General features: G+C 39.5%; 1 protein-coding gene across 2 annotated transcripts; it reads left to right on the top strand.

Annotated features, from left to right (window-relative positions):
• The first annotated feature begins 178 nt into the window (after nt 1–178).
• On the top strand, nt 179–10,448 carry NABP1 (nucleic acid binding protein 1). 2 transcript variants are annotated; one of them, XM_003940809.4, is made up of 6 exons: nt 179–751; nt 1,036–1,174; nt 4,340–4,411; nt 6,077–6,152; nt 6,549–6,615; nt 8,217–10,448. In XM_003940809.4, the coding sequence occupies exons 1-6, from the start codon at nt 661–663 to the stop codon at nt 8,384–8,386; spliced, it is 615 nt and encodes a 204-aa protein (XP_003940858.1). In that variant the 5' UTR covers nt 179–660; the 3' UTR covers nt 8,387–10,448. The 2 variants fall into 2 exon arrangements, with proteins under 2 accessions (XP_003940858.1, XP_010349856.1); XM_010351554.3 differs by having other exon boundaries at nt 180–291.
• The last annotated feature ends 16,985 nt before the right edge of the window (nt 10,449–27,433 follow it).

The following is a 27,433-nucleotide window of genomic DNA, read 5'->3' as shown; positions in this document are numbered from 1 at the left end:
GGGCGGGCGCCGCGCGGCGGCCGGCGGAGGAGCAGGGACGCTCCCGGGCTGCGGCGGCAGGCTCCCGCCCCTGCGCTGCCCTTTCCCCGCCGCAGGCGGGCGTGGCGGCGGGTGTGCCGACGCGGCGTGACATCACAAGGGGCGGGCCGGGCCGGGGGTCTAGACGGCGCGCGGGCACGTTCGTCAGTCGCTGTTCGGGACGCCGGGCGTACGGGGTTCTGTCTCCGCTCCCATTTCGCAGTCACAGCCAGTTCCTTCCCGGAGCCCGGGACGGGCCGGGCGCGCACCCGTGTGAGTGAGCGGGACTCAGGGCACAAGTGTCCCCTCACTGCGTTTTTTTCTTCCTTTTATCCAAAGAACTGGGCAGTTCGCACGCTTGCCTTCCTGTCGCCCGACTGGGAGCGGGGTTGGTGTGCGGAGTGGTTCGCCTTTTTTTCTTTTGAACTTGTGAGCGCTTTTTTTTTTTCTTTTTCTTTTTTTAGGCTCAGTGCGGTCCGGGCTGGTTTCCCCGGTCCCTGACTAACCGCTTTCTGCCCCTTCTCTCGCCACCCCTGCCCAAGGTCGCCCCTCTGCCCTCGCCCCTGGCCCGGGAGGGTGGGAAGCTTTGACCCCGCCCTGCCCACTTGCGTCTCCGCAGCCGTAGCCGCACCTGCCCCCAATATGAATAGGGTCAACGACCCACCTATTTTTATAAGAGATATTAAGCCCGGACTGAAAAACTTAAGTGTCGTCTTTATTGTCCTGGAGATAGGTAAGTGGGGTTTGCAGCCCACTCCACCGCCCGCTGTGCGTCCCGGGGCGGGAGACAGGGGCGCCGCCGCTGCGCGCCGAGGGCTCCCCTCCCCCTCCCCCTCTCCACCCTGCCCCTACCCACGTGGCTCCAGTGGCCTCTTCCCGAGATCCGATCCTACCTGAGGCGAGAGCCCTGGTCACTTCCCACCCTCCAGATGTATTAAAACACCGGAAAAGGACTTAGCCTTTCTGGATGTCCTCATTATCTAACACCCGCTCCCTTTGATTTTTAAATCCTCACAGGACGCGTGACCAAAACCAAAGACGGCCATGAAGTGAGATCGTGCAAAGTAGCAGATAAAACGGGCAGCATCACTATTTCCGTGTGGGATGAGATCGGAAGTCTTATCCAGCCAGGGGATATTATTCGGTTGACCAGAGGGTAGGTGTGCAAAAAAGTCGGGGGACATAACAGTCTGCACAATCGGGGTTGGTCGGCTCCAGGGATCTTGCCAAACCCTGAAATTCCCCGCTTTTTATGCGGGCCACTCCTTTGGTGTTAACTTTGGATGGTGGGCAGCGCTAGGATGTAACACACCTTTGCAGTGAAAGCCAGTCGGTTTCAGACGGGAAATCTACGCCTCTACCCCGGTTTACAGGTTAAGCAGATTTTTTAATTCTTTTTTTTTTTTTTTTTTTTTTTTTTTTTTTTTTTTTTTGAGACAGTGTCTCGATGTGTCTCCCAAGCTGGAGTTCAGTGGCGCTATCCCGGGCCGCTGCAGCCTCTGCCTCCCGGGTTCAAGCGATTCTCGTGCCTTAGCCTCCCAGGTAGCTGGGACTACAGGCGTACGCCACCACACCGGCTAAGTTGTGTATTTTTAGTAGAAACTAGGTTTTACCATGTTGGCCAGGCTGGTGTCCAACTTCTGACTTCAAATGATCCGGGGCCTCGGTCTCTCACAGTGGTTTAATTACAGGCGTGAGCTACCATGCCCAACATAGATTTTTAATTCTCTTGAGTCAATGAGTCTTTCTAGGAGATTGATATAGTGCATATTTTTTTTTAATATGTTATTTTCGCTACTCATTCGTTTCCCACCCCATCTCTATTTTTAATGACTTGAAATCCTGGCCAGTGTTTTATTTATGTTACCTAGACAATGTGGACATAAAATTATAGGTAAAGGATTTAGTATTTTCTGTGATATGTCAAATTTGTACTTGGAGAAAGAGGGAAAGTTTACAGTATCTGGAAGGCTCATTCTCCAAAATGATTTCTTGTGTCTTCTGTTGTAAGGTGGATGTTGTGCAAAACCCAAAAGGATACACAGAAAATGTTTGGCAGAAAGACATCTGCAGTACCTTCATCCGAAAGAGTCAGTTGGCAGATTGGTGACTTTAAAAAATAGTTTACAAAAAAAAAAAAGACTTTTTTTTTTTTTTTTGAAAAATAGATTGCTTTTAGAAATTTACCAAATGTTTACCTTAGGAAGATAAAAGGTCAGAAAAGAGTCTTGAAAACAGAATTTGAAAGCTTTTGAGATCAATAAAATTGTAATAATTTATCAAAACTGCTGGGAAAGTGGTGGAGAATGATGTTGGCGTAATAAGTAGAATCTCAGAAGTATTGGAAGGCACTGAGAGTATGAGCTTAGACCTCCTTGTTGTTACCTTACAGGCCTTACAACATCTTCAGGAAGTGAGGTAAAGTGTCATCAAAGCAGGAAGTGAGAATCAGGACTTAGACATTTTGTTCTCATACACTGACTCATGACAGTAATTATGTTTTTTAAACTTCCACATCTTTAAAAAGAAAAAGAGAATTCCTACTTTGGGAGGTATGGTGAGGATTGATTACTATAGTTGGAGATTCTGGCTCCCCAAATATCTTTCATCCAATGATTTAGAGTATTTTTATGCAAAAACAGCATAAAGTATTTCAAGTATTTCATGTTCTGTAGTCACAGTTGTAGGTGTTTCTATCAAAAAAATTATTGGAAAATTAAACTAGTTACTGTATCTATAGAATTTTAAGGAGAACAATTACCTGGGAGTACAATTTAAAGGAAAATTCAAAACTAACTACTTCAGTATGACCTTGAGAAGTTACTATACCTCATACTTCAGCTTCCCCTTCTGTGAAATGGGAATATACCTTATTTACTAAAATAACACACTCAGCTTGGAGTCTGGCCCATTCTAAGGCCCTTAAATTCTACTTGAATCTAAGAAAAGTAGCTTTGAAGAAAAACACACTTAACATCTAAATAATGCTTAGTTCAAATATCAACATGCATATCGGAGTCCCGTACAAACTTACCTCAGTATTCTCATTCCTTAAAGTGAATGTTAAATATTTTAATTGTAACCATTCAAATTTTTCTCAAAATATGCATTAATTTTTATTTTAGTAAGGTGAAATGTTAATGCACTGTCTCCTAAGCCACTGTTTGTATAACTTAAGAGTGGTGAATGGTGTCTTTAATAAATAACCCTTATTAAAATAAAGAGAACTGTATAATAAGTTAGTCATGAAGTCACCATAGTCGTTATACAAAGAACCATTATAACCAAACCTTTATTGATTTTATAATATTAACTTACCTTTTTTTTTTTTTTTTTTTTTTAAAGATATCTGGGATTATTTTATTTAGTGATGCTGTCTGCTTTCAGTGTTGTTGGAGTAAACAGTTGCCAGCTTGTTTACTACAAAGCCAACGTTGTATTAAAAATTGCATGTTTGGAAAGGCAGATAGGTCAAAGATTTGTGACTAGTTTTTTTATTTAGCACTTTAAAATTCTACCAGATCTTTGGTAGAATAGGAATCCTGTGTCTTTTATGAAACTGTTGTATCGGTATTTGACTAGACGGGAAATGCCTGTAAAAGCATTAGGGTGTGGCCGGGCGCGGTGGCTCAAGCCTGTAATACCAGCACTTTGGGAGGCCGAGGCGGGTGGATCACAAGGTCAAGAGATCGAGACCATCTTGGTCAACAAGGTGAAACCCCGTCTCTACTAAAAATATAAAGAAAAAAAATTAGCTGGGCATGGTGGCTCGTGCCTGTAATCCCAGCTACTCAGGAGGCTGAGGCAGGAGAATTGCCTGAACCCAGGAGGCGGAGGTTGCGATGAGCCGTGATCGTGCCATTGCACTCCAGCATGGGTAACAAGAGCGAAACGCCGTCTCAAAAAACAAAACAAAACAAAACAAAAACAAACAAACAAAAAACATTAGGGTGTTTACATATCCTGTGGCTGAAAAATAGTTTGTTTAAATTTCTGCAATTAAGAGCCTTTCTTTTGTTAATTGACTAAAATTAACTAAATCATTGGGTATAATAATGCTTGCTTTGCAAAGAGACTTATTTTTTAGGGTTTGTTATAATTTAGATAATTATGTCAAAATTCAACAGAAGTTTTGTATTCTTCTGTAAATAGCCAGTTATCAAAGTTAGATTTATTGTATTTAATTTACTATGGTGGACAGAGACGGCTTGATCTTCACTTCCACCTTAAAAAATATATATATATATATAGTGTGAAGATTTACTTGATTTAAATAGAAGAAAATAAACATATTTCTAAAGAACGTTTATTTTTTCTCTAGATATGCATCCATGTGGAAAGGATGTCTGACACTTTATACTGGAAGAGGTGGTGAACTTCAAAAAATTGGGGAGTAAGTATTAAAATGCTTTTGTATAATCACATACATTATAAATAATATCTATGGAATAATTGGTAGGTATAAACTGTAAACCTCTTCCTTGGCTTTTTTGACTAGTAAACTGAATGTTTTTGGTAGCTTAATTGAAAAAATAACTCTGTGTGTACAAGTCTAACACTTGTTAGTAGTGTTTTCTATGGTTGAAAGTGTCAATTTTTCCTGGCAAAGAGCAGTTGAGGAAGCTGCCATTGAGACCAGCCCTAGTGGGAGCATTTCTGAAGGCTTTAGAAATGTGCATTTTTACGTGTCACCAGTGCCATTTGAAGTAGATTCTCTCTTCTAGTGATTCACCAAATACAAAGCGTTGACTCACCAAGTTTCAGGCCATAAGTGGAAATTTTCTTTTTCTGTGGTTATGGGTGAATATGTACTCATGATAAAAGGACTTGCAGCGATGAAAACTGAAGTCCTCTATTTATCCACAGTCTAGGTGCGGTGCAGGCAGCCGCAATGCGAGATTCCATACACTACTACCCTGGTAATGATCTCCACCCTGACCTGGAGGAGCCATCCTCTCTAGGGGTGTAAGGTAATTCAGCCTCCATGTTAGCCTAGACATTGGGTTGTATTCATAAAGGACGGTATAGGTGATGAGCCAAATCATCAGTCCATTCTGTTTGGTTAATGCTCAGCCATCTACTTAATGCCCGTCAAATTGGAAGATATTTAAAGAGAGAAGCCACAAATGGCACCAAATAAAAAAGGAAAACTTTTTTTTTTTTTTTGCACTGAGGGAATACAATACTTATTTGGAGAACCTGTGGCTAACAATAAAGGAAAAGAAATGATCATGCTGGGTTTTAAAGATCAGAAACATTTAACACTTTGCCTTTGTTAGAGGGAAAGTTAGGATTCACTCTGAGTAGTATTAATGGGGTTATGTGTTATGAAACGTCTGTTACTGAAAGGTTCAGGATTCTGTGCTGACCTTCCTGTATTTGTACAGAGGTGTTGATAATAATGGAGGTTAGTTATGTGAAGAACCATTAGAGGTAACTCATTTCTTAATAGCTGCTCTTTGTCAGGGTCAGTCTAGGATTTACCCAAACTGGTTCTGATTTGTCTTCTTCGGTAGGGTGAGGAGCTAATAAAATGCTTCTGTGTAATGTTCTTACACATCATATGGCCAACTTACAAGAAGCCCTTGGATAAACTGGTGACTGTGTAACCTGTTGTTTTTATTTATTGTCTAGAAACCACTCTTAACCCTAAATGATTATCTTTGCAGATCCACAGTGATTGATCAAAAGAGAGACTGAATGGGAGTGGGTGATGGATAGATGCAAATCCATTACCACTGCTGGAGAAACCATCCTGGAACCCTAAACATGGTTCACTCTCATGTTATTTTTCCTTTGATCAACTTTTGTGGAAAAATGGGACAGAGATGTGTTTGTGCCCTTGAGTTTTTATGTATCCTGTAGACAGTCAAATATTTGATGTTTTTATGGGACATAATTGTTTAGGAAGTTTTTGTTGTAAATGAAGAGTTAGTTTGTTGCTCTTAATTTGTTTGACACATAAGTTCTTCAGTCCTAAAAGTTGGAGATGTTATATAAAGAAGGGTTGGTTACTTTATTTCAGAAGTGATTTAATTTGTTCTTTATTTTCTTTCAGATTTTGTATGGTTTATTCAGAAGTGCCAAATTTCAGTGAACCCAACGCAGATTATCGAGGACATCAGAACAAAGGGGTAATTGTGTGTACTTTTATGATTAGGCTAACTTTTGACAGTGTTATAATTCTATGACTAGGCTAGTCCTGTTGGTAGTATAATGAAGAGAATTTTTAAAATAATTTTTATTGGATGTTTTGTGAGTACATGTATCTGAGCTGTCATCTACTAGATACATATATGCCATTTAGCACTTTGAGGAATGGTAAGTTATTATCAGGAAATAGAATGTAACAGAGCTCTGAAAGATTTGGAAGACATTTAACATTTTAACCTTGAAGGACCTAGGAAAAATCTTGTAAAAATTTGTTAATTAAAAAAATCCAAAACTTTAAAAAAGAAAGGATATAATAATGTTGTAATAATGTAATTGTGTTTTTATTCTCACTTGGTTAAATTAAAACTTTTTTTTAGGCACAGAGTGAACAGAAGAATAATTCCATGAATAGTAATATGGGTACAGGTACATTTGGACCAGTGGGTAAGATTTTGTTTGTGTGTTTCATTTGTGATCAGGTGTAAGGATTAAGAGAGTTATAAAGATTCAGATAAAAAATGTCTTTAGGCATAAATTAGTGATAAAGGTGAACTACCACTAAACAGGGAATCCCCGAATGGTTGATTTTCTAGAAAGCCAATAGACTCTTAAGCCAGTTTATTGAGAATTCTTAAGTTTTGGTGATGTCTGTGAAGAGATACCATGTTATTTTTTCTAAAATTGATTTCTACAGAATTTCTGTAATCTAGTGAGTACTTATAGTAAATGCAGAATTGCTGGTTATTTTGGTGCACTGAAAGCCTTTATCTTTAGAGTCATAGTTCACCTTAATTTTTCATGTACTAGGAGCTGCTGCTTTAAAAGATGAGCCGAGCCCTTAAAAGGCTAGTGACCCTCAAATGTCATTTAACATGACCCCTAGATGTCATGTTCATGGTCCTTGTAGCCCTGTTAAAGATCTTTTGAAGTCTTTTTTTTTTTTTTTTTTGAGACGGAGTTTCGCTCTTGTTACCTAGGCTGGAGTGCAATGGCGCGATCTCGGCTCAACGCAACCTCCACTTCCTGGGTTCAGGCAATTCTCCTGCCTCAGCCTCCTAAGTAGCTGGGATTACAGGCACACGCCACCAAGCCCAGCTAGTTTTTTTGTATTTTTAGTAGAGACGGGGTTTCACCATGTTGACCAGGATGGTCTTGATCTCTCGACCTCGTGATCCACCCACCTCGGCCTCCCAAAGTGCTGGGATTACAGGCTTGAGCCACCGCGCCCGGCAGGAGGAGTCTTTTGTGATTGAAATTCATTAGGATGGCTCATGTTTTGGTTTTGGTTTTGTTTTTGAGACAGGGTCTCACTCTGTCGCCTAGACTGGAGTGCAGTGGTCTGATCTCAGCTCAGTGCAACCTCCACCTCCCCAGGCTCAAGCAATTCTCCTGCCTCAGCTTTTTCAGTAGCTGGGATTACAGACGTGTGCCATTCCTGCTCCGATTTTTGTGTTTTTGATAGAGATGGGATTTCACCATATGAGCCAGGCTGGTCTCGAACTCCTGACCCCAAATGATCCACCCACCTCGGCCTCCCAAAGTGCTGGGATTACAGGCGTGAGCGATTGCCCCTGGCCAGCTAATGTTTTATTTGACTTGAAGGCTACGCGTCTTGGCACAGCTGATCACAGTGTGGGAAACGCTGTCTTTCCCTTTAAAAAGTTAGAATAACATTGTCTGTTTTGAAATATTCATCATATTTGAGCCAAATTCCAATACTCAAGACACTATTTTGTGTTTTTCTTTTATAGTGTAGGCAATGCATTTTTAAACTCTGTTTCTAATTTTGATGCCCAAGTTGACTTTTTCCTCTCTATTAATACAGCATCAAATTAACTAACATATCTATAGCAATACATTAGGAAAAACTTAGAGCCCACATTGAGTGTTTTGTTTTGTTTGGTTTCAGTATAAAAATAAAAGTGTGTGCTTCACCTAGTGTTTTTAAGCATTAATAACGTGTTGGAACTTAAGATAGTTGTACTTCTATAGATGACTGTGGACTACTTCTGCAAATAGTGATGGATTTTTGTATTCTTTTTTAGGAAATGGTGTTCACACTGGCCCTGAATCAAGGGGACACCAGTTTTCACATGCTGGCAGAAGCAATGGCTGGGGACTTAGAAATCCACAACTACCAGGAACAGCTAATAATCAAACAGTGATGACCCCAATAAGTAATGGCAGGGACCCTCGGAGAGCCTTTAAAAGATGACCTAGGCCCAGTACTCACATGTAGTTTTTATACTACGTGCCCTACTTGAACACTTACTGCACTTTTATTTATTGTTAACTGTGAAAAGTATGTCCTTTATTGGATTTCCTTTTGTATTCTTGGTTTGTTAAGAAGAATGGTTTGTTTTTATAGCAAAACTGTTAAGCTGCTCACGTCTCCTATCGAAGAATGGGAACACTGAAAAGTAGGGGCATTTATTTTTAGAGCAAAAAGACTATTGGAGAGCCTCTAAAAACCCTGCACCTATTTCATGGGTGAGTTACTTAAGACATCAGCTTTATAGCCTCTATGAGTCTATCTTCTGTATAAGTTTTGTAATATTTAACACAAGGCTTAATGGGAGCTGTTCTTTTGTCTTGTATTCAGATATTGCCACCTAAAGCAATAACCATCAGAAAACACAGAACTTGTCAATGCTAGCTCTTAAGTTTTGAGTGTCTGTGGCTCTCGGAATGATTGACTTAATTGAGTGACTGCCATTAAGATTTTCCAAGGAGTAACTCGTCCTAAATTTTTGTTGTACTACCAAAAAACAAGATTCCATATCAGAATTTGGAATAGAATGTGATCTGTATTGCGACAAGTAATTTTAAAAGAAAGCTACGTTTATTTTAGAGTAGTGTTCCTAATATGTATTGTCAATACCAACTTTGTGGATTACATTGGAAGAAGATTGAAACTGGGGCCTTGAATATTTACTTTTTGAAACCACCATGTTAAATATTGAAGTATAATTTGAGGGAATTATAAAGTCACAAACATTGATCTGATTATTTTCAAAAATAACTGTGAACATACTGGAGGTGAGTCAAATTGAATTCATACAGTAACATGCAAGTCCTAGTACTCAGCCTGGAGTGAAAATCCTGGGTACTAACTTTCAGAGGCGTTAGTGTGTGTGTTGTCAAAGTTTCTGAACACAGTTCACATAGCCTTATTAGCAGAAGTTTAAGAAATGGCTCTATCAAAGAAGCAATTACAGCTTTATTCAGAAATGTAAAGGTGGAATTTATGTACATGTCTTAAGTGGTACCCACGTCCCTTTTTACTGTAGGGTGGAGAACTTAGGATTTAACTCTTTGAATATTACCTCTTGAATAAAACTTGCGTTAATGTTAACAAACCTACTTAATTTTTGCTCTTTCAAAGACTTACGGTGGAGAGCCAGTACATCTTAACTACTGTTGTAGTGATGGCATCAACCTCGCGGTTACTTACCCCTGCATTTGTTGCTTTGTTTTCTTTCCCACTTCAGATCACAAAATAATTAAGTAGATTTTGTTTTCTGAAAACTCCATAGCACTTGAATATAAAAAGTTGTGCCAGAATTGTTCGTTCTAATTTCGTGTATTTTTAACAAATATTTAACTATGAGGCACTGTGGAAAGTGTTGAGGGGTAGACAAAATACTGAATAATCTTCACAAGTTTATGGTCTATAGTAGTTTTGTAATTGGGGTTACAAAAATTATAGAATCTTTTTTCCTTTATTCATATGCATATTAACGATTATAGTTAATTCGGCTTTGTGATTAATGTTTTCTTAAGATTTTCACATTACAGAATACCTCAAAAGAAGTTGTCTAAGGATTGGGATAGAGAGTATATTTCATAAGATGGTAGATGTTTAGAATTAAAAAACACTACAAATTAGTGTATGATTGTTTTATCTAAGTCAGATAGGAGCAACACTTGATCACTTTATTCGTGGGAGAATATGGCATTAAAGGTGATTTTAGAAGAGGAAATTTTGGAGTTTTAGAAAATTAAAATACTGTCAGGTATGCAATTCTGGGCTTCCAATCCTGGTCTTGTTGTCTCCTCACCTGTGATGTGGGGTGAGTTATTACACTTGAAACCTCTAATCCTTAGGTTCCACAACTGTGAAAACAAGTAACAGTATCCTTTCTAGCCTTTAAGATTTCCATGTAAGTAATTATAATGACTTCTGACACATAATAAGCAGTCAAATATTTGTCGTCTTATACCCTAAGAGTAGGAAAAAATGCAGAATTCAGTATTAAAGTATTGTTACCTTTTAACACAGTGTTCCCCAACCTTTTTGACACCAGAGACGTTTCCTGGAAGACAGTTTTTCCATGGGATGGGGGGATGGTTTTGGGATGAAACTCTTCTACGTCAGGTCATCAGGCATTGGTTAGATTCTTGTAAGGAGCATGCAACCTAGATCCTTTGCATATGCAGGTCACAATAGGGTTCATGCTCCTATGAGAATCTGATGCCACCACTAATCTGACCAGAGGCAGAGCTCAGGCAGAAAGGCTCCCTCGCCCGCCACTCACCTGCTGGGTGGTCCTGTTTCTAACAGGCCAGAGTTGATACTGACCTAGGGATTGGGAACCTCTGCTTTAATATGTTATTAAATAGAGAAAGACCTAAGCTTTTACTTTTGTGATTGACACTTGCTTCAATAATGTAACTTTATTCTGTGTTTTTGTCATTTATTAACAAATTTCTTTTTTCTTAAGGGAAGTCTCCAAAATCAAAGCAAAGTGAGTTACAATCCATAATGAATATTTGCCTTACCAGCCTACTGGAACACACTCCTCAAGAAGTTAAGAGGAAGAAAGTTTTCTACCTTCCTCCTTCCTGGTGCTTGCAGCTGTCAACTTCGAAATAAGTTTAAACAACACCTACTGAAAACAAAAACCAATTAGTATAAAAATATCCCCCACCAGAATTGGGTCCCCCATACCATTCCTACGAAAGAGTTCTGGGGTGGATCAAAGTCTTACAGATCAGCTTACCCCTTCTTGTTTGGGCCGGTTCTAGGAGAAATAGCTATAATACAAAAACTGAACGATGGAATCCCTAAAGCCATATAACGTTATTTAGCAGGGATGGCTACAGTATGCTTTCCATGGGTACTTAAACACTCAGTTTTTCCTAGTGTACCAACGCTTTATACGTTGTCCCTATAGTCTTTGTACTTTTAACTTTGATGACCATTTAACTTGAGGATCATCTGAATATGTGCAGTACTATTTGTCATTTGTATTTTTATCATTTAACATTTTAAATGAGTGTTTAATTTGTTGGGTAAGGTAATGCCAAGGGAGTGATGCTAAAAACAGATAGGAAGTTAGTAAAAGATTAAAGTTAAAATTTATGATATGAGAACTTCTAAAGTATAGGAAAGGAGGCAAATGGCCCTGAAGTGTTTTCTCAGAAGGCACAAGCTTTACATCAGTCTGAAGACATGCAGATCTCACGTTTCAGTTTAGTTACTGAAAGGACTGACATTTTCTGGTGGTATTGACACACTGCCTATTTGCTCCAAGCCATTTTAGGCTCAGAATGACTCTTAAGTTCTTCTCATGTGTATAAAGCATTCTAGAATCGGCAAACAACATGGTAAGAGGCAGTACCAACATGGAATTCCCCCAAACAAGTCCCCTCTAACCTTCCTGAGCTTACTTGCCCTATTACTAATATATATATATATATATATATATATATATATATATATATATATATGATCTTCTGTTCCTTCTCTTTGTTTTATCCCTTACCTGATAAGAGTCTGAACATTTCTAGTGGAGAAAGAAGATCATAGTTCTCTAGTATGGGCAGTAAGAGGGGTACAGGTTGGGGTAGGGGTAGAGTGGTAGGCTGCCTCCACTGAGGTTGAAAACTTGTGTGCCTAGGTTTCAGCCAGTGATTACACTGGGTAATTAACCAGTCCCATATTTCACAAAGGAGTTTTAATGATTAACAGTTCAGGTATGTTTCTGAGGAAATCTAATTGTGACCTTTGGGAAATAGCACTGTTACGAATGGTGTGGTTTACGCCCTGAGGGAGAAGCTAGAAAAACATTTTACTTTTCAGGTATATTTAAATTGTATCCAAATGTCTCAGAGTTTGCTTTACTGGGAACTTCCTGAGTTTGGAGTTCAAATATTGTAACCAAATTACCCCAAGTTTCTGAACTAAAATGATCTTTTGTTGTTTCTCGAAGTATAGATCACAGAGTAAGAAAAGGGGAAATCAAGTCTGGTTTATGACCAGCTTTTTTCCATGTTAACATTAGACCTAGAGATATTACTAAGAGATTTTACTGTGAGATAACCAGTGTGATGTGAAGACAAACATTTTAAGAAGTTTGACTAGTGGACATTTCGTTTAAGGCTTTTGGAAGGTCTTGATCCACAACTCAGTTTTATTGCTGCTCCCCAGGCTTTGCAAACATGTCAACCCAAGGCTTGGGTGATCATTGTTGACCTATAAAAGCGCAGGTCTCTTGAGAGTTTATTGACACACCACTGGTCACACCCCCACAATATGTCTCCACCTCTGTTGAAGGGCTAGTGACATTTTAAAAAATCTGTTATTTCCAATCAGAAATTTAAGTACGTTTTATGTGTTTCATTCCATCAAAATTTATGCTTCTCAGCGCAGAGTAGTCTAGTTTCTTGGTGTGTATATTAAACACATTGAATAAAATTCTTAATAATTTAGAAACCATGTACATGAGACTTCCCAGGAACTTGTCAAAAGTATGTATGGCACCTCTGCACCAATAACATTAGTGTACGTTTGGGAGACCTGCACTTGAAACCCTGAAGTTGCTTGCCTCCTGGCCTTGCACTCTCCCTTTGTACTGAAATTATATATATGTTTTCTCAGTTTCTTTTACCTTTTTGAGGCTGATACATGTTGAAGTTTTAGGTTATAAAACAAATTGTACTTAATGTGGCTCCAGAGGGCAAAATTGTTGGATAAAGAATATAGCCCCAAGCAGAATAAGAGGTTCAGCATGGCCTCTGGATGTGGGCATTGCAAATTTTGAATTAGGTTCAAATAAAATTACTTGAATTATACATCAATGCTAAGATCAGATATTAATAGGGAGGTCACATGACTTTCTTTGAGCCTATAAAGATAAAATGCTTTTTTTGCCCTAAGTTTTTGAAAATTAGAGTTTATTGTTGCTCATCTCAGCAAATTCATGTTTTCAGCATCCTCTGCCTTCCTCCTGTCCCTCAGTTTCCTACTTTATTATATGAAAGAAGGCTGGCCAAATTGAAAAGTAGCTCAGTTGGAGAGCTGAAAAATACTTGAAAATACAGAAACCACCCTTCATCTTCCACATAAAGATCTCAGTCCTGTTCGGTACAGAGAGGCAACTACGATGAATATTTTCTACACGTAACATGGAAAGCATGATTTGAGTGCCATGTTTTTCTAATCTTCACTAAATGTTTGTAGCCCTGGTAGGAAACAAACTTCTGACCCAAGTTGCCAGGCTACTTGAATAAAAACAAGGTAGTCAGTACAACTAGTGCCATCTACTGGGTCATTACTGCATAGTTTCTGTCTGTTCAGAAATCTGGCTTAGTTTAACACGTGGGGGAAACAGAACTATTCCATTGAAAGTCATTTTTGCCTGATAGTGTAAGCATGATACGGAAAATCATTAAGGGGCAGTTGGGCCATTTGTTTAGTTCTAGTTTATAAACAATCAACACTGACATTAAATTTCAGTTAAGTAGATTAAACCCTGAACTGCCCCTAAAGCTATCAGAAATAGGGGAAAGGTTGCCAAGTTTTGTATTCTCATTACATTTGTCAATATTGTTGGTGAGAAGTGTAAACTGTTAAAAATGCCTTTGGTGAGTGGTGGTTTGGTAAAAACAATTGAAGTAGAACACGACACTGCCCTTAAAAATTTTATTTCCTTACCCAACGGTATTACGTAAAATCCTGGCCAAATGACTGCTGCTGTTGTAGTTATGTTGAGCTTCACAGAACATAACGTATTTTAAATGCCAGAATGTGCTTCAGTGAAAAAGAACATGGTTTTGGGCTGAGGAGATCTTGGGTTGAGTCCTGATTTTATTATTTACTGGCCTCAGGACCGTGAACCTTGTTATAAAATGATAGTGGGTCTATGTACTCGTATTGTTAGGAGGACGGTGTGACCTAATGTATGCAAAATATCTGCTCCATATCTAAGGCTCAACGAATGTTAAGCCCTTTCTCCATCAGCATAGGAAATAAGAAAATACTGTTCATTTCTCCATGTCATTATTAGAAAACAATCTTCTATAATTTAAAATCTGAAATATTAAGCAATATATATGAATTATTACAATTATGTTCTTTTTTAAACAGTCAAACCAAATTTGTCCTGTCTTCTCTGGGCACAGAAAAGCACTTACGCTGACAATTTACCATGACAGCACGTAGGGTTGGGTCTTCGTTACAAAGATCTGCCCACTAGCTGAGTACACTGTGGTGTTTTTCCGTTCACCTCTGCCCAGCAGGGACAAGATGATGAAAGTGGGTCCAGGTTTGTGTCGGAAAGGAGGTCAGTGGCTTGCTTAGAGCCAGGCAGAGGGCGCACTGGAAGGAACTCTCTGTTCCCAGTGACAGCCCTCGGGATTGCTATGCACCCAGAGGTGTGGAGTAATTTGTTGGCTTCTGATAAGTATAGTATTGGATAACTTCCCAACATTTGATTAAAAATTTTAAACATAGCCATGTTGAAAGAATTTTAGTGTACACATCTATATACTTGCCACCTAGATTTTGCCACTATCACATATCTGTGCATCCTATTAATACATTTTTAATTATTATTATTTTTGAGACAGAGTCTCTCTCTCTCACCGAGGCTGGACTGCAGTGGTGCGATCTTGGCTCACTGCAAACTCTGCCTTCCAGGTTGAGGCGATTCTCCCACCTCAGGGTCCTGAGTAGCTGGGACTACAGGGGGGAACCACCACGCCCAGTTAATTATTGTATTTTCGGTAGAGAAGGGGTTCCTCATGTTGCCTCAGGTTGGTCTTGAACTCCTGGGCTCAGGTGATCCTCGGGCCTCAGCCTCCCAAAGTGCTAGCATCACAGGCATGAGTCACCATGCCCAGCTAGCCGTTAATGCATTTTTTTTTTTTTTTTTGAGACAGAGTTTCGCTTTTGTTACTCAGGCTGGAGTGCAATGGCATGATCTTGGCTCACCGCAACCTCTGCCTCCTGGGTTCAGGCAATTCTCCTGCCTCAGCCTCCTGAGTAGCTGGGATTACAGGCATGCACCACTATGCCCAGCTAATTTTTTGTATTTTTAGTAGAGACGGGGTTTCACCATGTTGACCAGGATGGTCTCGATCTCTTGACCTCGTGATCCACCCGCCTCGGCCTCCCAAAGTGCTGGGATTACAGGCTTGAGCCACCGTGCCCGGCCCATTAATGCATTTTTAATACATTTTTAGTTAACTACAGACATCGGTACAGTTTTCTCTAAATATTGCAACATGCCTATTCCTTAGACTTCAGTATTTTTCCGTTTTTTTTTTTTTTTTGGTAAAATTTACAAAGAAATGTACAAATCTTAGGTGTGCATTAGTAAGTTTTAATAAATGCCTAACTAGGCTTATATAACAACCTCTATCAAGATACAGAACATTGCTGTCACTCTAGAAGTCTCTCATGTGCCTTCCCCAGTCAATCTCTCTTTCCATGGCCCCAGCTTCCATCACTTTTCTGATACTTTAAAAACATTCTTATCTGAAAAGAAAATTTCATACGTGCCTAAGTCATCTCTAGATTTCTCCAAGTTTTATGACTCTCAGCTATGCCACAGTACAGCCAAACTTAGCCCCCTCATGTATCCTAAATGTAGTTCCAAGACCTTGGTACTTTATTCTTTTCCTGTTTCAACTTAGCTCCAGCTCTTTTTTTTTTCCATCGAGATTTACACCTGTCATCTTTGACATCTGGGGCCTAAACTGCTGAAATGAAGGAGGCCATGCCTTCCAAGGACTGGCTGAGACGAGTTGGCACACGACTCCTCTGCCCTGAACAGCTCTAAGCAAGAGAAGAAGCCTGTGGCAGGTTGCAATATGAAGTCCTCAGAGATAGAATGCCAGGAGTAGAGGGGGTATCTTGGACCTTCAGTGTTTACAGGTCGATGCTTAGTTCTTCAGCACATACTGATTCTTAAGCTCTGATTTTCTTAAGGCATGGACTGAGCTGAAGTGCCTTCTCAGGATTTTGTCCTCCTAGGTTGGCATTCAGAATTGGCATAGCCGGAGAGTGTAAGTTACTTGTCAAGCAAAGACCCTCCTCCTCCCACTCCAACCCCCACCCCGAGTCTACAAGGAAGCATTCCTGAGTGAAACTAAAAAAATATAGTCATGTGTTCTTTCCCAGTCTATGTGCAAGTGTGCATATGTATACAAACACATGACACATTATCACTGCCAACAGAGCTGTTTCTGTATTGAACGCCACATTTCTGAGTCATATGCATATCACGTCTTTGCTTTTCTTTCTCATCAGTTGTTTAAGGATCTTCTCCTTCCACTTCCTTGATGGGCTTCCTATACTTTGTTGAGCACTAACTATACGCCAAGTACTATGCTAGTGAGTTACCTACAAATGACTCTGAGAGGGAGGTTTTGTTATCCCCATGAGAAGAACTGAGTAGCTTGCATGATATCACGCAATTAGGCGGCAACCAAGTCTAACATACGGAAGCCCATACTGCTATGACTGAGCAATAGTGAACTTTGAGGCTGCTGCTGACATTGGACAGTGCTTCACAGAGGAGCTAGAACTGGAGTTAGTTTTGAAAGAGATGTATGCAGAGGGGGAAGATGGAGAACAAAAATATGGAATTTGACTACATTTTAACCTGAGATTAGTCATACTTTCAATGTCAACTTCTTATTATAGACCCAATTAATCAAATTTAAGTGTACAGTAGTAGTGGTATCAGATCAACAGGGAAAATATGGACTCTTGGATATTGGGATAATTGGATACTCTCCCTAACCCCCACACAAACAGGAAAAAACCATGAGTGAATTCTATTAAGAATGAAGAAAATTTTCTTAAAGTCCAGAAGCATTAAAGGAAAGATTATCAATTGACTACATTTACGTGTTAAAAAATAAAATGGCAACTAAGAAAAATATGTGTAATATCCCAAAGGGCTAATATTCCTAACATAAGAAGAATTTTTTTTTTTTTTTTTTTTTTTTTTTGAGACGGAGTTTCATTTTTGTTACCCAGGCTGGAGTGCAATGGCACGATCTCGGCTCACCGCAACCTCCGCCTCCTGGGTTCAGGCAATTCTCCTGCCTCAGCCTCCTGAGTAGCTGGGATTACAGGCACGCGCCACCATGCCCAGCTAATTTTTTGTAATTTTAGTAAAGATGGGGTTTCACCATGTTGACCAGGATGGTCTCGATCTCTTGACCTTGTGATCCACCCGCCTCAGCCTCCCAAAGTGCTGGGATTACAGGCTTGAGCCACCGTGCCCGGCCAAGATGAACTTTTAAAAATAGAGAAGACAAAACACATTATGGAAAAATGGACAAAACATATGACAGCTCACAGAAAAAAAATTCAAATGGCCCTTAAGTATATAAAAAGATGCTCAACTTCACTTATAATGAAAGACGTAAATTAAAATACCACTCAGATACCATTCTTCACTTTGAGATTGGAAAAAGTATGGAAGTCTGAAAACATACTCTCTTGGCCGGATGCAGTGGCTCATGCCTATAATCTCAGCCCTTTGGGAGGCCAAGGCGGGTGGATCACCTGAGGTCAGGAGTTTGATACCAGCCTGGCTAACGTGGTGAAATCCCGTCTCCATTAAAAATACAAAAAGTTACTGGGTGTGGTGGTGCGCACCTGTAATCCCAGCTACTTGGGAGGTTGAGGCAGGAGAGAATTGCTTGAACCCCGAGACAGAGGTTACAGTGAGCCAAGATTGTACCACTGCACTCCAACCTGGGTGACGAGAGTGAAACTCCATCTCAAAAAAAGAAAAAGCAAAGAAAAAAGAAAACATACTCTCTTGGTAACACTATTGGAACAGAAACATTCACTTATGGAGGAAATACAAAGCTGTATAATCTTTCTATGGGGGAATTTGGCAATTTTACATTTGAATTTGCCCTGTCACCTGCTGAATTAGTCCTTTTGTATTGCTATCAAGAAACATCTGAGGCTGGGTAATTTATAAAGAAAAGAGGTATATTTTATTCATGGTTCTTCAGGCTGTACAAGCATGGCTGTTAGCATCTGCTCAGCCTCTGATGAGGCTCAGGAAGCTTTTGATCATGATGGAAGAGAAGAGGAGCCAGTATACTACATGACGAGAGGAAGCAAGAGAAATACCAGGCTCTTTTAAGCAACCAGCTCTCACATAAACACACTGCTACTGAGATAATGCCAAACCATTCGTGAGGGATCCACTATCATGACCCAAACACCTCCCCTTAGGCCGCATCTCCAACAGTGGGGATCATATTTCAACCTGAGATTTGGAGGAGACAAATATCAAATATCCAAACCCTATCACCCACGTTTAGTAATGTCTCTCCACGGTAGATGATTTGCAAATGGTTGGTAGTGTACCCCTCCCCTGGAAGAAGGGAGGCATGTTTGCATGTCTTCGGTTAGTCCTCTTTTCTACTGACAGTGGGCTTGTCCATGTGGCCTGCTTGATCAAAATGACAATAGTGAACTCGATGCCCATAGAAGCTTGAAAAGTGCTTGGGTGTTGAGCTTGCTCTCTCTTGATGTGCTTGGAGCCCTGAGACTGCCAAGAGACCATGTAAATGAGTACTAGCTAGCCTGCTGGAGGATGAGAGGTCACTTAAGAAACTTTGGCTCACAGCCTGCTAACACCAGACACATGGATGAGTCTGCCTTAGACTATCCAGCTCCAGCTGAGCTGCCAGCTGACTTCAGTCACATGAATGAGAACAGCAGAAGGACAGCACTGAGCTCTGCCAAAATTGCTGACCTACAGAATCTTGAGCTAATGAATGAGTGTCACTTTATGCCATTAAGTTCTGAGGTAGTGTGCTATACATAGCAAAAGCTAACTGATACAAAACCAAAGATACAATGGCACAAATAGGAAAAGACGTGTTCACTGAAGCATTGTCTATAATAGCTAAAGACTGGAAACAACTCAGATGTCCACCAACTCAAGAATAGTCGAACATACTACAGGGCATGCACCCCGTGGAATACTAAGCAGCTCCAACAGGGGTAGGAAATTTGTATACTTCCATAAAATGATCTTTAGATATATTGTTAAGTGAAAGAAAAAAAAAAGGTGCAGAATAGTTAATATTCTACCTCTTATTTAATAAAGGGAGAATAGCCGGGCGCGGTGGCTCAAGCCTGTAATCCCAGCACTTTGGGAGGCCGAGGTGGGTGGATCACGAGGTCGAGAGATCGAGACCATCCTGGTCAACATGTGAAACCCCGTCTCTACTAAAAATACAAAAAAACTAGCTGGGCGTGGTGGCACGTGCCTGTAATCCCAGCTACTTAGGAGGCTGAGGCAGGAGAATTGCCTGAGCCCAGGAGGCGGAGGTTGTGGTGAGCCGAGATCGCGCCATTGCACTCCAGCCTGGGTAACAAGAGCGAAAACTCCGTCTCAAAAAAAAAAAAAAAAAAAAGGGAGAATATAAATATGTATTTTATTTCATAAATGAAATAAGAAACCATTAATAATGATTTCTTAGAGGAAGGAGAGGGGACACAGATGGAAGTTGGGTTTCTCTAAATTTACTTTGTTTTGTAGCTAGAACTTTAGAACAATGTACATATTCTACACACATGTACACACTTATAATCAAGATAAAAAATACTTATACAGTGATGTGTCGTTTAATGACAGGGATGTGTTCTGAGAAATGATGCCATTAGGCAATTTTATCCCTGTGCCCACATCATAGAATATACCTACTACACACCTAATGTAGCCTATTGCTCCTAAGCTACAAACCTCTATAGCATGTTACTGTACTGTATTGTACTGAATACTGTAGGCAATTGTAACACAATGGTAAGCATTTGTGTATCTATGCATAGAAAAGGTACAGTAAAAACACACTATACAAGTCAAAAAATGGTACATTTGCATAAGGCACTTACCAGGAATGGAGCTCAGAGGTTGGAAGTTGCTCTGGATGAATCAGTGAGTGAGTGGTGAGTGAATGTGGAGGCCTAGGCCATTCTACTACACTATTGTAGAATTTATAAACATTTAGGCTACATTAAATTTATTAAAAAATCATTTTCTTCAATAATGAGTTAGCTCACTGTAACTTTTTTACTTTGTACACTTTTTAAAAGGTTTTTGAGTTTTTAACTCTTGTAATAACAGCTTAAAACACACATTGTACAGCTGTACAAAAATATTTTCTTTACATTCTTATTCTATTAGCTTTTAAAAATATTTTCAAATTTATTTATTTTTTTCTTTTAAAGCTTGAAAAAAAAACACCTAAGACACACACATATTAGCCTACACGTACACAGGGTCAGGATCACTAATATCAGTGTCTTCCACTTCCACATCTTGTCCCACTGGAGGGTCTTGAGAGGCAATAACATACATGGCGCTGTCATCTCCTATGATAACAATGCCTTCTGGATTGCTTCCTGAAGGACCTGCCTGAGGCTCTTTTTGAGGAGGTGTCATTCTTCTCAGAAATAGGTCCATGATGCTTTACTCAGTTTGTTTCTTTTTTAATCATAGATTTGCATAGGTAATACGTTGTGCTATACCGTTAAAGACAGCTATGATGTCACTGCAGTCATGATGTTACTAGGTGATAGGAATTTTCCTGCTCCATTACAGTCTTATGGAACCACCAGTGCATACATGATTCATTGTGGTCCATTGTTGACTGAAGCGACATTATGAGGTGCGTAACTATATATCCAAAGCAAAAGCAAAATGAAATAAATGAAACTAATTGTGTTGGTGTCCTAAACGCACAATGGAGAATTACTTCAAGTATTTTTAAAACACAGTCATTTGTCTATGCATTTTTAGTGAACATGCCTTAAGGTATGAAAATGAATTGAAAATAAATAAAAACGAATTTAAAATACAATTAATTTATTAATACTATTAATATTAAATAGTGTTTGTTAATATTGTTATTCTGAATCTATTATATATATTTTGCAGGATAAATAACATGCAATTTTGTTAATATTAGGAATCAAGAAACTATATATATATAAGATCAAAGATGCTAAGTAATACATTTATAATTACAAATTTGAATTGGAAATATCATTATAAAATCATAATGTATTTCCTTTACAGAAGCACATTTTCTAGTCTTGTTCTTTGAAAATCAGTAATGAGCACCCTTAGAACCCGGATTACAGTCTCTTTTGCAATTTTCTGCTAAAAGGAATAAGAACTCCTTGGAGAAATGGCAGGAAATGCCTGAGATGAGCTGAAACCAACTTGTTGAAACTGAAAGAAAGGAAACTTAAAAAATACTGCATTTCCAAGGACTTAGGAGCCAATTTGAAGGGATTATTTCTTGCCAAAGATGGGAAATTGTGTATACCAAAACAACAATTGTGATAAATTGAAATTCATATTAAAATCTGTGAGTTTAAAATTATATTTCACCAGGTGTGATGTCTCATGCTTGTAATCTTAACACTTTGTGAGGCTGATTGGGAGGATTGCTTGATTCCAGGAGTTTGACACCAGCCTGGACAACATGGCAAGACCCCATCTCTACCCAAATTAAAAAAAAAAAAAATAGCTAGGTGTGGTGGTGCATACCACCATAGCTCCAGCTACTGAGGAGGCTGAGGTGAAAGGGTCCTGTGAGCCCAGGAGATCAAGGCTTCAGTGAGCCATGTTCATGCCACTGCATTGCAGCCTGGATAAAAGAGCAAGACCCTGTGGGAAAAAAAAAAAAAAAAAAAAAAAAGAATATTTAAATTGTCTTTCTTATAAAAACCATGCCTCAGGGTAATCTAATAGTTGTATGAAAAAGTTATTTTTTATAAGAAATTCCAGCTAATAAATTAAGAAGAAATGACAAGGTTATAATATCACCTTTTTGCTACTTCTAATGAAATAATGAATCTAAGAAATGATCACCAATGTCTTCTAAATCATTTTGGAAAGTTGATGAGTACTTTCTAATAAGTGGATCTAGTTGACAATTCAGAAACACCTTGATCAGTCACAAAACACTAGACAACCAGACATTATGCACCTCCTGATATGAAGCAATACGAAGAACTAACACTAGTATTCCTTCAAGAATTGAGACTGGCTGGGCATGGCCGCATGACTGTAATCCTAGCACTTTCGGAGGCCGAACTGGGCAGATCACCTGAGGTTGGGAGTTTGAGACCAGCCTGACCAACATGGAGAAACCCCATTCTCTACTAAAAATATAAAATTAGCCAGGTGTGGGGGTGCATGCCTGTAATCCCAGCTACTGGTGAGGCTGAGGCAGGAGAATCACTTGAACCCAGAAGGCAAAGGTCGTGGTGAGCTGAGATTGCACCACGGCACTCCAACCTGGACAACGAGAGTGAAATTCCATCTCAAAAAAAAAAAAAAAAAAAGAATTGAGCCTGACTGCATTCAGGCCTCTATATCTATCAGTTCGTAAAAATTAGAGTACAGAGAGCAAGTTAAATAATCCCATGGGAAACAATGTTTGATACCCGACAAGACCAACAGCCATGTTTCTTCAACGTTATTTGTTGCAAGGAAATTAAAGGGGTGATAATTGTGGAAAGTCCATTCAAGAGAAACATAAATTAAATGCAATGTGTTCAGTGGATATTTGGGAAAAACTGTACTGTGATTAGATATTGATGATAGTAAGAAATGGGTCACTTTCTTCCCAGTGTGACTTGGCTTGTTGGCTATGTTGAAGAGTCCTAATATTTTAGAGATACCTGTTGTGATCTGTTCCAGTTTCCAGTTTAACATTTAAGGAGCCTGGACATCACCACTCTACCCTAACAGCAAGTAAAAAGCTGAACAAACTGAAAAGTCAACAACTCTTCTTAGATCTGTAAGAACAGTGAGGTCATAGAGCAAGCCATTGCCCTGTAACTTTGTAGAGACAAGAAAATACAAAGAATCGCAACTTACCAGAGCAAAAACTCAGAAGCAGAAACCTCCATGGAAACCGGTGCAGGGTAGGAAAACTTGAACTGTAATGGATTATTTGCTGGAAGCTCAGAGGGCCAAGTCTGAGAGATTAAAAACTCCAGGAAGATCCAGTCATTGAGGGGCTCCCACACATTCATGAGGTTTATCTCCTGGAGCTCTACCAGGTTCTCATAATGAATATCAAAGAAAAATCCTCTTCTGCTTCTGGCAGAGGGAAGGGAAAAGTAGCAATTTGAAATAAACCGGAGAATTCTGTTCTTCCTAATATGTTCCGCCCTCAGAAGAAACTAACCACAGCCTAACCGACTGAGGATTTCTCAGAGACTAACTTATCTTGGGGAGAGGAATTCCCAAATCCAGCCCTCTCCAGCCATCCTGTCCCACCTAGGCAGCGCAGGGGGAAGCGACAAGCTCTTGTGAAGTTCACACTGCAGAGGCAAAAGCTCACTAACAGGCCAAAACCTAATTACAGGACTAGTGAGTGCTTCACCTACCCCATCACCCTGCCTTTCCACTATATTACTGAAGGCCCATATTACTGCAGCAGCTTCTTTTACTCAGTCAATCATGTCTGGCTATCACTAAAAAATGACAAGGTGGCTGTGTCCCTGTAACCCCAGCACTTTGGGAGGCAGAGGCGGGCAGATCATGAGGTCGGGAGATCGAGACCATCCTGGCCAACATGGTGAAACCCCGTCTTTACTAAAAATACGAAACTTAGCTGGGCCTGATGGTGTGTGCCTGTAGTCTCAGGCTACTTGGGAAGCTGAGGCAGGAGAATGATTTGAACCCGGGAGGCAGAAGTTGCAGTGAGCTAAGATCGTGCCACTGCACTCCAGCTTAGGCAGCAGAGTGAGACTCCATCTCAGAAAAAAAAAAAAAAATGACAAGTCATACTAAAAGGCAAAAAGCACAGTTTGATATAACAGTGAACATTAGAACCAGACTCAGCCATGACAAGGATGTGAGATTTACGAAACCAGGAATTTAAAACAACTATGATTAGTATGGTAAAGACTCTAATGGTTAAAGTAGACAGCATGAAATAACCAGATGAGCAATGTGTAAGCAAAGAAATGGAAATTCTAAGAAAAAAACAAAAAGAAATACCAGAGATCAAAAACATTGTAACAAAAATGCAAAATGAGAGTGGAGCGAATTATTTAAAGCATTGAGAGAAAAACCCACCAATCTAGAATTTCATACTCTGCAAAATTATCCTTGAAAAATAAATGAGAAATGCTTTCATAAACAAAAATTTAGAGAATTTGTTTTCACTGAAACTGTCTTATAAGAAATGTCAAAACCAGTTCTTTAGAGAGAAGGAAAAGGATATAGGTCAGAAACTTAAATCTACATAAAGAAAAGAAAAGCATCAAAGGTGAAAAAATGAAGGTAAAATACGGTTCCGGCTGGGCGCCTGTAATCCCAGCAACTTGAGAGGCAGAGGTGGGCAGATCACCTGAGGTTGGGAGTTTGAGACCAGCCTGACCAACACAGAGAATCCTGTCTCTACTAAAAATACAAAATTAGCCAGGTGTGGTGACTCATGCCTGGAATCCCAGCTACTCGGGAGGCTGAGGCAGGAGAATTGCCTAAATCGGGGACGTGGAGGTTGCGGTGAGCCAATATTGAGACATTGCACTGCAGCCTGGACAACAAGAGCAAACTCTGTCTCAAACAAACAAACAAACAAACAAACACTTTTATTGTTCTTATTCTTAATTGATTTAAAAGATACATTTTTTCAAAATAACAATAGCAACGATGCATTTGATTATGTATTATATATACATACACACATATATACAGGCATACCTTATTTTATTTCACTTCACAGATACTGTGCTCCTCGCAGATTGAAGGCTTGTGGCAATCCTTCATTGAACAAGAGTATAGGCACCGTTTTTCCAACAGTATGGGCTCACTTTGTGTCTCTGTGTCACATTTTGGCAAATTCTTTCAATATTTCAAACTTCTTGTGTTATCATTATTATTATTGTATCTATTACATTAAAAGTAATGGCAAAAACCACAATGACTTTTACCCCAACCAAATATTATATATCTATTATGATGACCTGTCATCAATGATCTTTGATGTTACTATTGTAATTATTTTGGGGCACCATAAACTATGCCCATAAAAGAAGGCAAACAATAAATACTGTGGGTGTTTTGACTGCTCCACCAACATGCCATTAACTCTCTTCGGGCCTCCCTATTCTCTGAGACACAATACTGAAACTAGGACAATTACAAACCCTGCAATTGTCTGTACACGTTCGAGTGAAAGGAGGAATTGCATGTCTTTCGTTTTAAATCGAAAGCTAGAAATGCTTAGGCTTAATGAGGAATACATGTCAAAAAGCAAAGACGGCCAAAGCTGGGCCTCTTGCACCAACGTGTTAGCCAAGTTGTGAATGCAAAGGAAAAGTTGTTGAAATTAAAAGTGCTATGGCAGGGAATACATGAATGATAAAAAAAAAAAAAAAGGGAAACAGCCTATTGCTGATATACAGAAAATTTTAGTGGTCTATATAGAAGATCAATCCAGCTATAACATTCTCTTAAGCCAAAACCTAATCTGGAATAAGTCCTAACTCTCTTCGATTCTATGTAGCCTGCTAGAGGTGAGGAAGCTGCAGAAGAGTTAGAAGCTAGCAGAGGTCAGTTTATAAAATTTAAGGAAATAAACCAGGTCCATAACATTAAAGTGCAAGGTAAAACAGCAGGTGCTGATGTAGAAGTTGCAGCAAGTTCTCCGGAAGATCTAGCTAAGATAATTAGTTGATGAAGGTGGTGCTATAGTCTGGATGTTTGTCACCCTAAACCTTATGTTGCAATTTGGTCCCCAGTGTTGGAGATGGGCTCTAATAGGAGGTGTTTGAGTCATGGGGGAAGATTCCTTAAGATAGACTTGGTGGAATCCTTGTGGAAATGAGTAAGTTCTTGTTCTGTTGGCTTCTGTGAGCATCTGGCACCTTCCCTTTCTCCTGCTTTTCTCTTGATGTATGATTTCCACACACTAGCTCCCCTTTGTTTTCTGCCGTGAGGGGAAGCTTCCTGAGCTCTTCATTAGAAGCAGATGTTGGCAACATACTTCTTGTACAGCCTGCAGAACCATGAGCCAAATAAACCTCTTTTCTTTGTAAATTACCCAGTGTCAGATATTCCTTGATAGCAACACAGAGTAAGACAGGTGGCTACATTAAGCAACAGATATTCAATGCACAGTTGACCCTTGAGCAACATGGTTTGAACCTGTGCAGGTTCACTTTTATGTTAATTATGTTCAATCAAATGCAGATTGAAAATACAGTATTCATGGATGTGAAACCCACACATATAGAAGGCTGTCTTTTCATATATGCAGGTTCCACAGAGCTGACTGTGGGACTTGAGTACATATGTCTTTGGGTATATGAGGAAGGTCCTGGAGGCAATACTGAAGGGTGACTGGACAAAAGAGTTTTCTACTGACAAAGGATGCCATCTAGGACCTTCATAGCTAGAGATAAGTCAATGCCTGAATTCAAAGCTTCAAGGAACAGGTTGATTTTCTTGTTAGGGGATAATACATTGTTCATTTACTGTTCTAAAAGTCTTAGGGCCCTCAGGAATTATGCTGCCTCTACTCTGCCTGTGCTCTATAAAAGGGAAATGAAGCTTGGATGACAGAATATCTGCTGATAGCATGATTTACTGAATATTTTAAACCTACTGTTGATAACTTCTACCCAGAAAAAAGAATTCCTTTCAAAATATTGCTTCCCATTGACAGTGCACCTGGTCACCCAAGATGAAATGACAGGATGTTAGTTATTTGCCTCAAAATAGTCCTGTGGGTGGGGGTATAGATGAAGTAAGATAAGGTGATAATTATTAAGGATTAGGGACTAGTAAAAAAAGGGTTTATTATATTTTTTTCTATCTTGTATTTATTTTCATTTTTTAAAAGTTTAAAAACGTGAATGGACACATTATCTGCCCTGAGAAACCTAAACCTTACTATGATCTAACAATCTAGGAATGCTCAGAATTTGGGAGAAGCCAGGTGTTATTAACCTCACACA

Source organism: Saimiri boliviensis, chromosome 5, assembly GCF_048565385.1.
Source record: "Saimiri boliviensis isolate mSaiBol1 chromosome 5, mSaiBol1.pri, whole genome shotgun sequence".
In the NCBI taxonomy this organism is placed as follows: Eukaryota; Metazoa; Chordata; class Mammalia; order Primates; family Cebidae; genus Saimiri; species Saimiri boliviensis.
This window is presented reverse-complemented; position numbering and strand designations above follow the sequence as displayed.

Bases quoted from the DNA above. Each gene is read 5' to 3' on its own strand.
- NABP1 (XM_003940809.4), top strand. From the start codon at position 661: ATGAATAGGGTCAACGACCCACCTATTTTTATAAGAGATATTAAGCCC. The intron at 1,175-4,339 runs GTAGGTGTGCAA...TTTTTTCTCTAG, and splicing joins ATTATTCGGTTGACCAGAGG to ATATGCATCCATGTGGAAAG. The intron at 6,616-8,216 runs GTAAGATTTTGT...ATTCTTTTTTAG, and splicing joins AGGTACATTTGGACCAGTGG to GAAATGGTGTTCACACTGGC.